The following is a 16,760-nucleotide window of genomic DNA, read 5'->3' as shown; positions in this document are numbered from 1 at the left end:
GACTCTGTGCGTTGGTTTACTATGAGTTACCTTGTAAGGAGTTAGATCAAAAGAGGGTTGCTAAGGGAGGAAAGATAAAACAATGACACAGATAAGAGTCCTTGAGGAAATAATGGGGAACCTGTTTATTGGGGAATACCCCCTGCCTGACGCCAGCCAGGCTAAGGACAGTTCATTCTTCCCAAGACTAAGCCTACAATCAAAAGGCACATGCTAAACTGTCGAGGAACCCAGGCCTAGAGAAGGGGTTGAGTGAGTGGCCCAAGGCAGCCCAGGGAGTGTTAGTGAGCGCTGGGAGGGAGAAACAGGTAGCAGCAGCAGTGAGCTGCTCGCAATGTGGCAACGGAGGTGAGTGGTCAGGCTGCAATGTATGAAAGCTGCAAGGAAAGAATAAGGGTCAGGGAAAGGGAAACGCTTTACCCTTTGCTTTGCATGCGTTGTACCTGGGAGTGAATGAATAAATAATGCTTTGTTTCGAAGAAGCTGTTTTTGAGTCTCGTTAACCACCCTCGCTGGTCATAGGTCCCCTGAGCAAAAGGGCGGACCTGTCAAACCGATTTGGGCCTGTTGCATTAGCACAGGTGGGGCTGCATCCCACAGATCCAGTTCCAATGTGGTTGTCCCGCACTGTTCCCGCTAGAGTGAGGTGCGGGAAGCCAGGCCTCGTTACCCGAGGGGTACACTGAAGACAGACTGAAAGGCTTCAAAGGCGCAGTTTGTCCTGTAAGCCTGACAACATGGTTTGTGGGTTTTCTGTACACTTGTTCCTTTGAGGCGACCGTTTTCTGTAATCCTATTCATATAAGTCCAGCATTACTAGACGTCTGGAGAGGGGCAGGGCTCGTAATACATGCAAACATTATTACTCAGGGATCTGGTCATCAGACTATACAGTACTGGAAGAGTGTAGTAGACAGTATCCTTTTCCTTTCAAACCTGTGTCTATCATCTGCATAATGTACATGAACTATATAGCCTCAAGGTGGCTTTAGTTGCTAATGTTGTACCTTTCCAGCCATACTGGTGTGCATTTTATACTTGCTGTCATTCCCCACACAAAATGCAAGAGGTAAAATAGCAAAAGAACAGAATTACTGTATTATTAGATCCCCTCTTTAGATAGGTGGTATTCTTGGATTTCCTCTATAGGAGTCATTAAAGACTTACAGGGGGGAAAATAAGCCCCATGGGAGAAAAACTGAGAGTTCATGCTAACCAAAGGAGATAAGGGGAAGAAGGCCTGTTTTACAGAAGAAAAAGGTAAACTAGGTAATAGTTGCATTAATAAATGAGGAGGTGAATGAAATCAATGCAAATTCTAAAATGACTTAATTAACTGCTTTATAAAGTCTATCTGTAAAAAGAAAGCTAAAGAAAAGAGGTTTAGCCAACAGGGAAATGAAGGAAGTGTTTTAAAAACAGTCATTGATAAAAAGCCAGTAACGGAGTACTTGGAAGAATCTGAACACAGGCAGATGAACAGACCTGGAGGAAATTCATCCTATGATGCATTAGGAGTATTTGTTAACAAATGTACAGACCATTAATAATAATCCTTTTCTTGAAAAGTCATGAAGAAGTGGGTGATTTCCAGGTGACTGGTACAAAAAGAAACAGGGTGCTAACTTTCAGAGAAAAACGAATGATCCTGGCAATTACCATCCCGCAAAGCAAAATTAAATCTCTGGTTAAATAACAGATCAAATATTAACATAAAAATTGGTTAATATCTAAAGGATTACAAAACCATGACCAAAAACCAGCATTCATTTATAAAGAACAAACTGGATTGCTTTTAAAAGTGGAAGGATTAAATTAGAAGATGAAGCAGACACGGTAAATATAATACAATAGTAGATTTTAGTAAAGCATTTAATATAGTATCTCAGGAAATCTCTCTCACAATTGATTCAAATTGGCTTGTCCAGGAGCATGTCACACGGACTGAAAACTAGTCACATGGGCTGAAAACAAAGCCGCAGGGACCAGTGTTAGAGTCAGTGCTATTTAACTTCTTATTAATGATCTGGGAGAGATGGCAAACAGTCTAAATTAAATTCACAAATGATGCTAAATTGGGAAGTGTTGGAAACATCAGTGGGGAGTGAAGTAATACAAAAGAACCGAGAGTGATTAGGAATGTGAGCATGAAATTAAAGAAAATTCCACTTTCAGAAATGCAAGCTAGCATATCTCAGAAAGCGAGACAAATACCATAGGTGATCAGTGGGAGGGTGAAACATAATACCAAAAGGAGACCTAGATTCAACTGAACAAGAGTTTGCAATCTGATATGATGTCAACAATGTGTGGTGCAATGCTCACCTAATACGGAGAGGCAACATGGAGCAGAATAAGAAATAAAATCTCTCCAGTCCAGTGCATAGAACACTGGACTTGGACTGAAAACCTGTGTGACTTTGCTCACATTAATTAATGTACTCTGTGCCATCTGGAATTGGGAATAATGCTTCCCTACCTGCCATGGGTATTGTGAGGATAGAATCCATTAATGACGGGTGGGCTTAGATACTGCAGTAATGAGGGATGGATAAGTACCTTAGATAGATGAAAATTTGATAAGGAAAACACCCGGAATAGCTTAGTTCTGGCTATCTCTTCTCTAGAAACTGGAGGGAGTTCAGAGTAGAGTGACAGAGCAGACCGTCTTCCTGACTGCAAAAAGAACAAGGAGAACTTGTGGCACCTTAGAGACTAACAAATGTATTTGGGCATAAGCTTTCGTGGGCTAAAACCCACTTCATCGGATGCATGCAGTGGAAAATACAGTAGGAAGATATATATACACAGATATACAATATACAAATACTCACCAGCAACACCACACAACAAAAACACTAACCCAGGAACCTATCCTTGCAACAAAGCCCGTTGCCAACTCTGTCCACATATCTATTCAGGGGATACCATCATAGGGTCTAATCACATCAGCCATACTATCAGAGGCTCATTCACCTGCACATCTACCAATGTGATATATGCCATCATGTGCCAGCAATGCCCCTCTGCCATGTACGTTGGCCAGTCCGGACAGTCTCTACGCAAAAGAATAAATGGACACAAATCAGACGTCAAGAATTATAACATTCAAAAACCAGTCGGAGAACACTTTAACCTCCCTGGTCACTTCAAAAACAGACTCCAACGAGAAACTGCAGAATTGGAATTAATTTGCAAACTGGACACCATTAAATTAGGCTTGAATAAAGATTGGGAGTGGATGGGTCATTACACAAAGTAAAAACTATTTCCCGATCTTATTTTTCCCCCTACTGTCATTCACACCTTCTTGTCAGCTGTAGGAAATGGGCCATCCTGATTATCATTACAAAAGTTTTTTTTCTCCTGCTGATAATAGCCCACCTTAATTGATTACTCTCGTTAGAGTTGGTATGGCAACACGCATTTTTTCATGTTCTCTGTGTATATATATCTTCCTACTGTATTTTCCACTGCATGCATCCTATGAAGTGGGTTCTAGCCCACGAAAGCTTATGCTCAAATAAATGTGTTTGTCTCTAAGGTGCCACAAGTTCTCCTCGTTCTTTTTGCTGATACCGACTAACACGGCTACCACTCTGAAACCTGTCTTCCTGACTGAAAACTGATAGATTGGGAAACAGTCTCCCAAGGGAATTCCCACCATTTGAAATATTTAAAGAGACACTATCAAGTTGAAATTTAATTTTTGTTGTCTTTGTTTAACAGTTAAAAGTAGTCTCTAATAACTACACCTGCTCCTACATTTCCTGCCCTTTGTGTGTTTTTTCAATCACATTTTTATGTTGCTCTGTGAAAGACTCACACACACAAAATGGGGAGAAGTTGCCCATTCAGGGATAACAGTGAAACTGCTGGTACATGGAATGATGCCACCTGCCCAGAGTGAACGAAGGGGACAAAAATAGAGAACTGTTTTTGTTTTGCTCCACTCTCTTTCAGCTATACTAAACAGTAATGTCAACCCCAAGCATTCATAAATCATGAGCCAGGCCCTCTAAAATCAAGAGGTTGGCTTTACAAATTATGTGCTTTTTGAAAAAATAGTTTGTTTTTTTATTTGCCTCCTGGTTTTTTGTTTTTGTTTTATCCTTAAGACTTTGTTTTTCACCTAGTCTTTGCAACCATGCAGGCTAAAATCTTAAAAAAAAAATCCGGAGTTTCCCTCATAATCACATGACTCCAGAAGCCAAGGCTTTCCAAAAGTATGCCAAATATTTCAAGCCCTGTGATAGAATCATGGGAATTGGCTACACTAACAGTGGGAGATAAGCATTGTCAGACCGTTTGTATTATTTTTTTAGGTAGATGGTGTTTAACTAGATAGACTAGATAATTTCATGTTTGTTGTATCTGTGGATTCTGTGACTGGTCCCTAAAATTGTCGATAGTGTTTTGTACCTTATGAAGCAGCCAACAGAGGAGAGTCTGGAGATGGCCTGTTGCGCCACTTGACAAAATGGATGTCTTTCGGCCCGTCTGATGTTTTTGTACAGTGTTGGCTCTAAAATTCACTGCACAGCCACTGAGTTTATTTTTCATGTGTCAGACCTGAAAACAAACTGCACATGCTGTATTCTGTAGCGCGTGTGTACACACACACACACCATTTGTGCACCTGACCGCCTGCAATTCATCATGGCTCTAAAGCCTTCCTCTCATTCACTCTCAGTATTCATTGACATCATAAAGCCCAATTAGGCTTAATGAGTTACATTCTCCCAGCTTCTATCAATGACCATTACTCTTACCGCTACCCTTAAACAAAAGAAGGTTGGTTGGTGTGCCTCCCTCATTTTAATCTCTCCCCCTTTTCCTGTTGCCGTCAATGGGGAGAAGCCCATCAGTGACCTTTGATCCACAATCACTGACTTCATTTCCTGAGCAAGTGAAGCATGCAGCCGCTTTGATGCTCCCTCAGACATTGCTAATGTGGCGGAGGAGAACAATGACAAATGAGACAAAGGGGGAGGGAGGGAGAGGGAAAAAGAAACCCGAATGAAGAGATTAGATACGAAATTGGCAACTTTATCATTCGGTTCCTCTGATGATTGCATTTGATTGCTGCTTACATTTTTACCTGAGAACCAGCTTCAGAAACACCAGATGGTTATAGACAGAATGGGATTTGAAGCGGGCAATGCAAGCTGTTATAATTCTAGGCATGCCGAACTTTTCATCAGCAAAAGAGACATCTTGACCTCTGGTATTCCATCAGTAGCAGAGACTTTACTTTTTGGATTTTTTTTGTTTTTTTTTAATGAGAAATTGGGTTATTTGTGTGAAGAGATTCAGCTACTTTTTGAATTCTCAAAATACTTTGGAAAATGTCTGCCTTACTTTTCAAGCAGTGTTTTGCCTCACACAGCCATGGTTCCCACTAGGGTTGCCAACTGTCTAATCACACAAACCCAAATACCCTTCCCCTGCCCCTTCCCCATGGCCCCACCCATGCCCCACTCCTTCTCTGAGGCCCCACCCCCCTCTCCCTCCATTCCTGCTCCCTCCAAGGGCTCCGGGCTGAGCCTCGGGCAGGGGGTTGGAGTGCGGGAGGGGGTGAGGGGTGTGGGCTCCAGGAGGGAGTTTGGGTGCGGGAGGGGGCTCAGGGCTGGGGCAGGGGGTTGGGGTGCAGAAGGGGTTGTGGGTTCTGGGAGGGTGTTTGGGTGCAGGAGGGGGTTAGGGTGACCAGGTGTCCTGTTTTCGACTGGAACTCCCGGTCAAAAAGGGACCCTGGTGACTCCGGTCAGCACCGCCGATCGGGCCATTAAAAGTCCGGTCGGCAGTGCTGCGGGTCTAAGGCAGGCTAGTCCACGGTCTGCAGGAGTGGGATTCCACCCCTGAATGTAAGCAGAACTTTGAGTTGGCTCTGCATGTTGTTTCCTGTCTGAGAATGGGACATCAGTCAACCAGAAATGTAGTAGGTTGTTCTCACCTTGTCACAGCTAGGCAGACTACAATAACGGCATCTTGTCAGAGATCTGGTGGAGCTGTGAGTGGTCGAACACGCTGTCTGGAGGTTAGGGTATAATTCAAGCAGCCACTTACAATATGAGTGGCTAAATTCAGCTCCATGTTCAGAAGCTGAGTGTGGCAGGTGTGCTTCCAGAGCACAAAGCAGTGTTCAGCTGAAGTAAACACCAGAGCCAATACAGATGTAAGGAGGACTGCTCCCCAGGAGGTTCCCAATAATTTTCCTATCAAGGTGATACAGCAAGATACCTTAATGTTCAGGTGTTCCAGGTGAGGCTGGTATGCCAAGCTGTGGTTGAGTTTTACTCCCAAGTATGTGCCAACTGGATGGAATAGCAGTAGCTATCTTTGGACATGGATCAAGATGGTTTAATTGGCAAGAGAATTGATTAGGTAGAAAGTAGTTGTCACATTGAGAATTAGTCTCCATTGCTGGAAGTGGTCAAAGTAGCCGTGGTTCTCTTCAATCCTATGGAAGTTGTTTGCAGTGTCAACAATACTGATGTCAGCATAGCAATACTCTTTGGCCTGCATTTCGGGAAGGTTGTATGTGTATAAATTGAACAAAAGGGGGCGAAAACTGACGCAGGTAGAAGCCCATTGTGGAGTCATAAAAGGTGACTGAATTTTTCCATGACTCACAGGATGACGCTTCAGTCGCTAATCATTCCATGGATGAACCACACCATCAGCCTACAAGAATAATTTGCATCAACTTGGCACTCAGCCCAACATGCCACATGGTGTTGTAGGCTGCTGTCAGAGCAATGAGGACAGCACCAACTTTCTTCCCTGTCTCAGATGTGTTGAGTCAGACAAAGTACCTGATCTTGGGTGCATCGTCCCCTCCTGAATCCAGTCTGATCTTAAGGCAGCTGGGGATTGACTCCCTCATTAATCCACGTCAGGATTCGGCTATCTGTCGGTTTATAGGTAACACTGTTTGGAGCCGTCAATAGTTTTCATGGCTCGGGGACAGCTTCAACTTCTGCTCTGCACCAGACTTTTGCGATGCTGCAATTCTGGGTGCCATGATTCAGAAACCAAAGCAAGCAGCTTTTGGTGATTGGCTCAAAGTGAGAGACGATCTCGTGGATGTTATCTAGACCAGGAGCATTGTTAGGCTGCAGCTGATGTATAGCCAGGTCAAGCTCTTGATCAGTAAAAGGAGCCATCAGGTTTATGTCCATGTTCTCAGCCACCATTTTAACTGCACGGCTGAAAACTGTCTCAACTAGGAGCTCTGCCATGGGCCATCAGATGGGATGCAATTGCATTTGCTGTGACTGTGTGTTCCCTCTCCATCCATTCTCTTAATAGTTTGCCAGGCTTTGGGTCTGAAATACGTGACGTTCAATTTGGAACTCCCCCCCCCCCCAACCCCTATCTCTCTTGTCTGGTTTGATGTAGAAGGTGAAAAAGGTCTCTATTTATCAAAAACCTCCTATTCATTCTTGGTAGATTTAAATTCCTGGTATAGTCTGGTTGCATCACATGACCATCCATGAATTTATTGTAGATGAAATCCTCGGGGTATAGATTTCTTTGATGTGTCCACAACTTTATCGCAGAAAACTTGGTAGATGGCACTGAGGTTGTTCTGAATATCTGATTTTGAGTCTTCACCCACAAGAGACTCCAAATGAGACCGGATCAGATCCCCCCTTGATTTCAGAAGTTTCACCAACATTTCTGGAGGCTATTTGTAGTTGAAATTTGCATCAGGATGAATTTGTCTAGCCTCAAATTCCAGCCGCTGGATCTTTTTAAAGCTCTTATAATTTTTACTTCCTCTTCCAGTACTTCCCCAGGATTTGGGTCGGTTGTGATCAAGGATGGCTGATGCTGGGTTTGGGGAAACATATCCAGCATTTTACATTCCATGACACCCGGAGGATGTTGTCCAGTGGTAGAAAAGGCAACATCAGAGAAGAACCTGAGTCCATCCATCTTTTGCTATGGAAAGTGGGTGGTTGCTTAGGATCATAGTCGACCATCAATGTCCACTCCTCTAGCCTTATTCCATCCACACATCATCAGTGAATCTCCAATAGGACTGGTGTGAATTAAAATTGCCACAGTAGACTGAAGGTCCTGAGAAAGTGATGACAGGAATGGGCCAGATGGCAGGTGGAGGTTTGTAGATGTGTATAAAAGAGTTGGGTCCGTCACTTTTTATAGCCTGCCGTTCAATGACATCATTAGGACCTGATGGTGAGACTAGAGTGATGGAATGACTCCCTAATGTAGGATGCCATCCTGTGATAGAGGGGAGACACAACAGCAAAGCCAGGGATTGATAGTTAGGTGTCAGCTTTAGAGTGTGTTTCTTGAAGCAAGATGACATGTGCTTCATGTTCTACAGCCAACTAGGGAAGGATACCCCTCTTGGCCACTGAGATTCCAATGCAATTGAGGGCAGCCGCTTGAGACCCCAGTGCTAGGGTTTCTGATGCTGGCCATAAAAGGGACCACATTGGAGGGTGATTCTTTTCAGCTGTATTTGTCTTTCACTTTTGACAATGAGAACTTGAGCTCCAATTGCGTATTTTATCTACTTTTGTTTTGCGTTTTGCTACTGATGGGGGGGGGGGCACATGACGGTAGTAGACTTGCTTGAAGTAAACACCAAATACTGCCAGTGTTGCAGTACTTGCCACAAAATTGTAGTACTTGCAATAAAATTGCAAAAGTTGGCAACACTGCATGAGGACTGAACTAACAAAACGATGGCATTATTGAAGACACCAGAAGTAGAAAATGACAGCTTTTTCAACAGACAGAGACGGCGTAGATCTGAAAGGAGAAAACAGTTGAGAACAGCTGATGAATTAACTTTTAACCATATATATATATATATACACCGAGAGAGAGAGGACTGTTTTACTCATTTACAAGAAAGGTTGGGTCAGATCTTCAGCTAGTGTAAATCAGCATGACTCTGTTTAGCTCCATGAAGGAACATCAATTTACATCAGATGAAGATCTGGCCCAGTGTAAGCGCGTGGGACTCACCCCTGCGGCGTCTCCTGCTGGTACCTTCTGGGAATTAGTTCTCCAGCCGTCGGAGCGCCCTCTGCAGGCCGGTGTCCCGCTTTCGCCAGGCCCCCATGTCCCTCCCGGACCCGGTGCCCCTTGCACACTGGGGTGCTGCCCCCTGGCAGTACACCCCTCAGTCTCTGGGTCTCCCCTCCCCGGGGAACCCCCAGCCCCTATCCCCGCCTCGCCTCAATCGTAGGCTACTGCCAGTCACCAACTAGCCCCCTTTCACTGGGGCTGACTGCAGTCTGTATAAGCCAATCATCACAGGCAAGGGGGGTTTGGACCTGCTGCTTCTACCTATAGCGGAGCTGTCCCTCTGCAGCCCAGTACCCTCTAGTGGGCCCTTACTTCGGCATACAGCCTGGGGCTCTGCTAGGCTGGAGCTCCCCAGCTCCCTGGCCCTTCCCCAGCATTGCGCCACCCTCGGTACCTTCCTCAACTCCCCAGGCAGCCTGGTCCCTCCCTCTCCAAAGGCTAGAGAGAGAGTGTCCCTGCTCCTGGCTTCCCTGGCCTTTATAGGGCCAGCTGGGTCTGTTTGGGGCGTGGCCCCAGCGGCAGCTGCTTCCCAATCAGCCCAGCTTTCCCCCTGCCCCAGCCCTCTCCAGGGCTGTTTTAGGCCCTTCCAGGCAGGAGCGGGTGACCACCCCGCTACACCCGGTATATGGAAGATGAAGGGAATAAAATAGGTTACAAGATATGAAAATTCAGAGTGGAATCCTGGCCCAGTTTGAAGTGATGGGAGTTTTCCCCCTGACTTCAACTGGGATGGCATATCACCCTTCAAAACTAGCATAGGATCATAGGGTGAAATCCTGGTTATAACGAAATTAATTCCCACACTCCTGTTTACTTCAATAGGGCCAGAAGGAAATATTGTGATCGTCTAGTCTGTTGTTGTACATAACAAAAGCCAAATGACTTCCCTGAACTAATTCCTGTCTCAACTAGAGCATATCTTGTAGAAAAAAAATCCACTCTTGATTTAAAAATTGCTAGTGATAGAGAATCCACCACAATCCTTGATAAGTTCTTTCAGTAATTACCCTCACAGCTAAAACATTGGGCCTTATTTCCACTCTGAATTTGTCTAGTCTCAATTTCCAGCCATTGGATCTTTTAAAAGCTCTTATAAGTTTTAATTCCTCTTCCAGTACTTCCCCGGGATTGGGTCCATGACCTCTGGCACCATAAGTGAGAGCCATACCTCTAAGCCATTAAGGTTTTGATCCTGCAATGGATCTACACCAAGCTGGAGGGAGACCAACGAATTAATTTCTATCGCATGACTGAACAGTTATCAGATGGTGACTTCTGTTCACTATTGACATTGAGTGAGATATAAACACGCAACTGAGAAGTGAAAGGCCTCTTAATGTGTTTGCTTCATGCAAATGCACGTTTGTTAATTTCCCATGATAAAGCACTTAAAAGCAAATGTAGAGTTTATGACATGCCAATAGATTTTAAAGCTGAATAATATACAATTATTGAAGTGGCTAATAATGCAAATTATCTGAGTCAGTCTCAGTGCATAGCAGTAAATATATGCCGTTCCATGCGGGCACTCTTTTTTTCCATTTAATGTTTTACACCCCTGACGAGATGTTTTCAGTATATTGCTTATACCAGCATGGTGCACTCTCCGTATTCTTGGATGTCATTATGAAGAACCCTGAAGACTGTACCAATTCTCCACTGTCTCTGAGGCTCGCTTGAAAACTGCTTGGAGCAACAACACCAAATGTCAACAGGGAGCCATATTAATTATTTGGAATGTGCCTCATAAGAGGAATCAACTGTTTTTATTACAGCATGAATATTACTTGAAACGGGAAGGTTATTCTAGCTGTTATCATAATCTATGTATCATTAACTTTCCTTGTTTAGAAAAAGAGATTAACAGCCCAGAAAATTGTTATAGTAAATAGATGAATTATAACATGTTTTTATTATAAATAAAAGTTTTTCAATATAAGCAGTTACCTAGTGATCCATTGGAGAAGAATGGAGTCTTTAACAACTAAAGAACTGCATTGTAAGGTTGACTCTTAAACGGCTTTCATTCATGTGAAAGGGACTGTAATTCTGCACACCAAAGTTTACATCTACTGCAGACCAAATGTCAAACCACTATTTACGCCATACTTTCAGTAACAGCTCTTGTAGGCAACAAATGCAAAGCTTGCTATAACCTGGAACTGCTCATTTTCCATTTCGAGTCAGGTTAACAGAATGAATGTTCTTCCCCCCGCCCCCCCCCCAGTTTGAAATACAGAATCTGCAAACGAAACTGGATATGAGTCCCCATAAGAGAATGAAATGCAAAATTCATGATGAAACTGCAACTAGCCTTCTCTAAAACAGGTCATATTGGATCCCAGAAGAAACGTGGTGATGAGCAAGCATGTGGAGCCTTCGCTATGAGTGGCAATGGGAGATATGGCTAAATTTAAACATACGATAATATCTGTTTGGAGGAAGCAATTTTATTTTTTACATACATACTGAGAGGTGAAATATCCTCCATAAGGTTAATCTTCAACATTAATTTCTATGTGCAAGAAAAATACCTGATAAAGTAGAATGTGTTTGAACCTGTTGTTGGTCATGTTTTAAGTGTGTGGTGTGACATGTGTGTTGAACTAAAATCCTTACAGATCTGAATGTGAAACAGTAGACACTGAAACCCTTGATTTGTCCACAGGGCAGGCACACCACGGGCAGGTTTCCTACATTGCTCCACCAATTCATCTTGATTCGGACCCGGAGAGACCGCCTTCGAAGGGTGAGTCCGTGACGCAATCTGTGTCTGTGGGCATGGTCAGATAGCCATAGGCATGAATGTATTTTATTGGTTTGTGCAGAAGAGCCTCCATGAAGAGAGTTACGGTGTGCCATCCGAGGCACTCATTGGAGCAAATTAATTCCATTGACTTAAATAGAGTTACACAAGCCATAGATTTGGCTCATGCTCTCCATTCCTTGTGTAGAATTGAGATTACTGTATTATCCCAGGGCCATTTAGTTCTCCCACGCAGTACTATATGCATTTGTGTTGGAGAACTGTCACCCTTAATCCTCACGCAACGCTCCCTCGTTCCCTGATTCCACTGCATAGCCAGTTTTGGTGGGTACTCTTTCTGCACTCTGACGCGGGTAGAGGTGGTAGAGGAACAGGGGGAGCGGATGGATCTGCAGCTACTCAAGGGTGGTGAGGCTGCACCAATGATATGGAGTGACTTCATTTCACAGCTTGATTTCTCCCCCCATCTCATCAACTCCTGCAAAGTACAGTACGTTTTTGGCCTTGGCTTGGGAAAGCAGATTTACCCCTAAAAGATGTACTCAGATTGCTTACAGAGTTCTTAGATCTTTTCTGTGCTTGTTTTGACTCCGTCTGTATGTGTTCAGGTATGTCAGCTCTAAGATACCGAGTCGACTGTATTTGGCTGCATCGTAGTAAGATCTATAAGTTAAAACCAAAGATGGATATGGAGAAATCTCTTGCTCACCCAGGGGAATGCATAGGAATATTTACTTTAAAAACAGGGTGGTCCTTTTGGGGGCAGGGGAGTAACATTTCATCAGAGAGCGAGTGATGATGATCTATAGATTAAAGGAGAAACTAAGGACACAATAATTGCCACCTAGAAAATTGTTTAGGAACCCCTTTAAATACATTTGAGTAGTTAAGAAATTCATGGAGATGAATTTCCGTATAGGCAGCTTATTCCATAACTACCTACTGCAATATAATTGAGACAAGACATGGCACTCAGTGGACCTCGGGTCTGATCCAGTATGGGAATTCCTGTCCTCCTCCTGTTACATAACTATACAACGTGTGCAATTTCACATGCAGACGTGTTTCTCTGAGTGCACCATATTTAAAACGCAACATGCAAGTGCAAGGTTGAGTACACTAATATGTGACACCATGTGGGTAGGACCTGTTCCTAAATTGCCTCAGCCAGTGCACTCCATTAGCACAGAGGGCATGCTAGATATTCAAAGGGATGGTTCAGCAGAAAGACACAAATGGCAGGCGGTTGCTGTGTCTCTACACTGTCTCAGCTCGTTGATTGCTATCACATCAGGACTTTCTTCTTCCCCCATCAGATGGTTCTTATCTGTTGCTAAACAGTGTTTTTGGTGATTTAAAAACATGAGGGCAAATCAGTCCCTGCCCCCAAAAGCTCACACTCTAAGGCTGTGATCCTGCAACTAACGCAGCACTGGTGGACCCCTGGGCCCATGTGGTGCCCTATTGTCGTCAGTGTCTGTGGGAGCTCAGTAAAGTCATAGGGCGGATTTGGATACCTGTACCCCAGCTGATTAGCATCTTACTGTGTGAGTAGTCCCATCAGTGCTACTCAGTGTGAGTTAGTACATCAGAATCTGACTCTGAAAGGCTTCTTTTGCCTTACCCATCCATTGCCCCCAGTGTTCGGAGATTGAGAAAGTCTCAGCATGTGCATGGGCACTGAAACATATCCTGCTCCCCAAAGTTACCCCTGAACTTTGCAGCCTAAATTCAAGCATATTCTGTGTGCAGTGCTGGCCCCATTGAAATCCATGGAAATTTTGACATTCATATCAATGGGGTCAGGATTTCACCCTCAAAATGTAAGGCCTCTGCTGTCTTTCACTGTGAATGCGAGTGCATGTGTATGCAGTGCAGCAGTAAAGATCACAAACAATTGAATGAGTCTGACTATATATGTAAGCAGTTTCTTTGTTTTTGCTTCTTGGAGAACACAGTTGCATTCCCAATGGGTGGGACACGATGGTCAGTGGCCCGTTCTCCATCTCTCGCCAAAAATGATTGTTCTCATGGAAGAAAGTGGACTGCTTCCAAAACAGGTGATGCTGATCATCCAAAATCCCATAAGGCTTTAAACCCCTGGTTCAATCTCTTCCCCATCGGAGTTTGCCTTTAGTCCAGACTGTCTTTTATAGTCTAGATCTTCAGCTGTTTCTCCACTGCCTCCAAACAGTGCTTGTAACTTTTAAGATCTCTCAAAATCATTTTGTCAACTATGTGCCCTGTTTTAACAGAGGACTCCAGCAAGGCAGATGATGTCTCAGGCTGGGCGACCGAAACACCCAGCCTCTCATAACTTTCTCTGATATTAGCTGTAGTGATTCAGAACTTATATGGACTAGCTCCACTTAAATCATCCCCATGGCTTGCTGCAGAAGATCAAGGGGGACTGGGTCAGCAGCAGCCAAAGATGGTGCTGTCATGGGCTTAGCCACTGATGCAACAGCCCCGGGCCTATAATAGTCCTCTGCAATTTGCTTTCAGGAGGGCATAACTCATCCCCTAGGCCAGGTCCAGAATGACACATCCACATGCTGACAAGAGTCAGATGAGCTGGAGAGACTGGTGAGAGCAGGAAGTGGCGCGCACCCAGCACACTGCTGGCATTATGCCTCCCTGGCATGGCCTCTCTAGAGCCCCAGTGAAAAGGTTTTCAAGCAGTACTTGTTCAAAGAGCTGTGGTACATTATGTACTTGTATGGCACTTCCCATAGACCTGCCCAGTAACTCTGATCGCACAGGTGATTAACATCGGTGGGATTCAGTGGGGATCATTGCCCCTTGTGTTCTGCCGTCCAGCGCAGGGGTCCGTGAGGCTCCCCTGTATCATTCTGTTATTGGGAGGGGGCTCAGAAACCCGGGTGATGTGCACACTGTAGGAAGCTAGGCAGATGGGAATGAGGCTCTTCCCCCCCCTGAAGAAGAGGCTGTGGTTCTGCCCTCAATCACCATTGTTGGGGTTCCCCCGAGACCTCTTCCACGCCGTTCCCCAAGATCTCGGTTTGGCTCCAGTCTCCTGACTCAAGTTCCTTTATTTGGCAGAGAGCAAAGCTACGGTGAGTTGATCAGACTCAAGCGTAGGGGGCGGATACTGGGTATCCTACACATCCAAAGTTACCCAGCACGTCTCTTCCTTTTTATACATTTACACATCACATTGTATTTACTATACGTTGTGTCACATGCTTTGGGGTTGGCTTGGGCACTTAGTAGGAACCAATCCCTGTGCAGCATGCTCTGCCCATGCACTGTCCAGGTATGACTTACTCTTAATCTAATCTTACATTTCAGGCTTATCTTATCCACTGTTATCTTGTCCATTGTCAATGGTTCACTGGGGGTCCCCCCTTCTCTGAACTAGTGCAGACATGTTGTTCCCAGCCTGCTGATCCATTTACTTCTCTCATCCTGTCTCCCAAGCAACGAGGCCTCACCCATGTCCAGTTACTCATGTCAAGTCAGGCCTACATTGCACTGCTTTAGTTTTTCTTTTCTATATTAGCATATATTTCATTTGCATCGTATTCCTGTCCTTCTGTGCTTTCTTTTTATAAGTTCACTACTGAGCAACACATTCCCAAGACCACAGTAGTAATCATTTGAATCACTGTTAATTCTAAGCTCAAAGTACAAAATAGGGTGCAAGTTTACCTCTTCTGCTATAGTCCACCAGCTTGTAATCTCACATGATAAACTTGCTCTGCCTTTAAAACATACTGTAATTTTAATTTTGCTTTTATTTTCATCACATTATTTAAAAAAACGGGTACAAAATATAAAATCTTTTCATTTATCACCGCAGGAAATTTAGGTGTGGAACAGAACATAGGCCAATTACAATAACATTCGCTGGGTCCATACCAGAAGTGGTCCTCTTCGGCCACCGCATAATACAGTAACTCCTCACTTAAAGTCGTCCTGGTTAACATTGTTGCCTTGTTACGTTGCTGATCAATTAGGGAACATGCTCGTTTAAAGTTGTGCAATGCTCCCTTCTAACATCGTTTGGCAGCTGCCTGCTTTGTCCACTGCTTGCAGGAAGAGCAGCCCGTTGCAGCTAGCTGGTGGGGGCTTGGAACCAGGGTGGACCGGCAGCCCCCCATCAGCTCCCCGCTCCCCTATGTTCCCTGTGCTGCAGCCGCACAGCAGGTTATCAATTGCAGGCAGTTCAGCTGTCCCTCCCCCCACTGCCCTGTGCTGCTCCTGCCCTCTGCCTTGGAGCTGCTCCCAGAGACTCCTGCTTGCTGTGTAGGGGGGGGAAGGGGGGTGCTAATGTCAGGGTGTCCCCCTCCCCCCTGCTCCTGCACCCCGCTTACCCCCTCTCCATATAGAGCAGGGAGGGGACACAGACGGAGAGAGACAGAGAGAGCTTGGGGCAGCAGCTGCTGTCTCAACTTCCTGATCCACTTAAAAAGACAATGCACTTAAGAGTGGGTCAGCTTACTTACAGGGGCAGTGTGCATCTCTTGCTCTGTCCCACACACAAGGTGTCTGTCTGTCTCTGGCTGCTATGCTGTCTCCCCTCCCTCGTGTTCATGCTGCCTTGTGTGAGAGGCTACATTAACAACAATGTGTTAACCCTTGAGGGAACAGCCGAGTGCTAGTTCATCATTCAGCAGTAAGGCATTCCCTGGGAAATATCCCACCCTCTTCCACCCTCTAACTTCACCACCTCAACCAAGCTTCTCAACCATCATAGCTGTGAACAGTATTAAATTGTTTGTTTAAAATGTATACTGTGTGTATATCTATATAATATATAAAAGCAGCAAAGAGTCCTGTGGCACCTTATATAGACTAACAGACGTATTGGAGCATGAGCTTTCGTGGGTGAATACCCACTTCGTCGGATGCAAGTATTCACCCACGAAAGCTCATGCTCCAATACGTCTGTTAGTCTATA

General features: G+C 44.6%; 1 protein-coding gene across 11 annotated transcripts in view; it reads left to right on the top strand.

Annotated features, from left to right (window-relative positions):
- ADGRL3 (adhesion G protein-coupled receptor L3) overlaps positions 1–16,760 on the top strand; it is a 518,922-nt gene that overhangs the window by 253,855 nt on the left and 248,307 nt on the right. For 10 of the 11 annotated variants that reach the window (XM_029911933.1, XM_029911932.1, XM_029911929.1 and 7 more), the window contains one exon: positions 11,738–11,818. The exons of the other annotated variant lie outside the window; for it this stretch is intronic. In XM_029911933.1, the coding sequence (XP_029767793.1) occupies positions 11,738–11,818 (81 nt within the window). The remainder of the gene's footprint in view (positions 1–11,737; positions 11,819–16,760) is intronic. 11 annotated transcript variants of the gene reach the window in all.

The sequence above is a fragment of the Terrapene carolina genome, unplaced genomic scaffold (assembly GCF_002925995.2).
Source record: "Terrapene carolina triunguis isolate 2854851 unplaced genomic scaffold, T_m_triunguis-2.0 Scaffold136, whole genome shotgun sequence".
Classification (NCBI taxonomy): Eukaryota; Metazoa; Chordata; order Testudines; family Emydidae; genus Terrapene; species Terrapene triunguis.
Note: the sequence above shows the minus strand (reverse complement) of the source record. Positions and strands in the feature narration are given on the sequence as shown.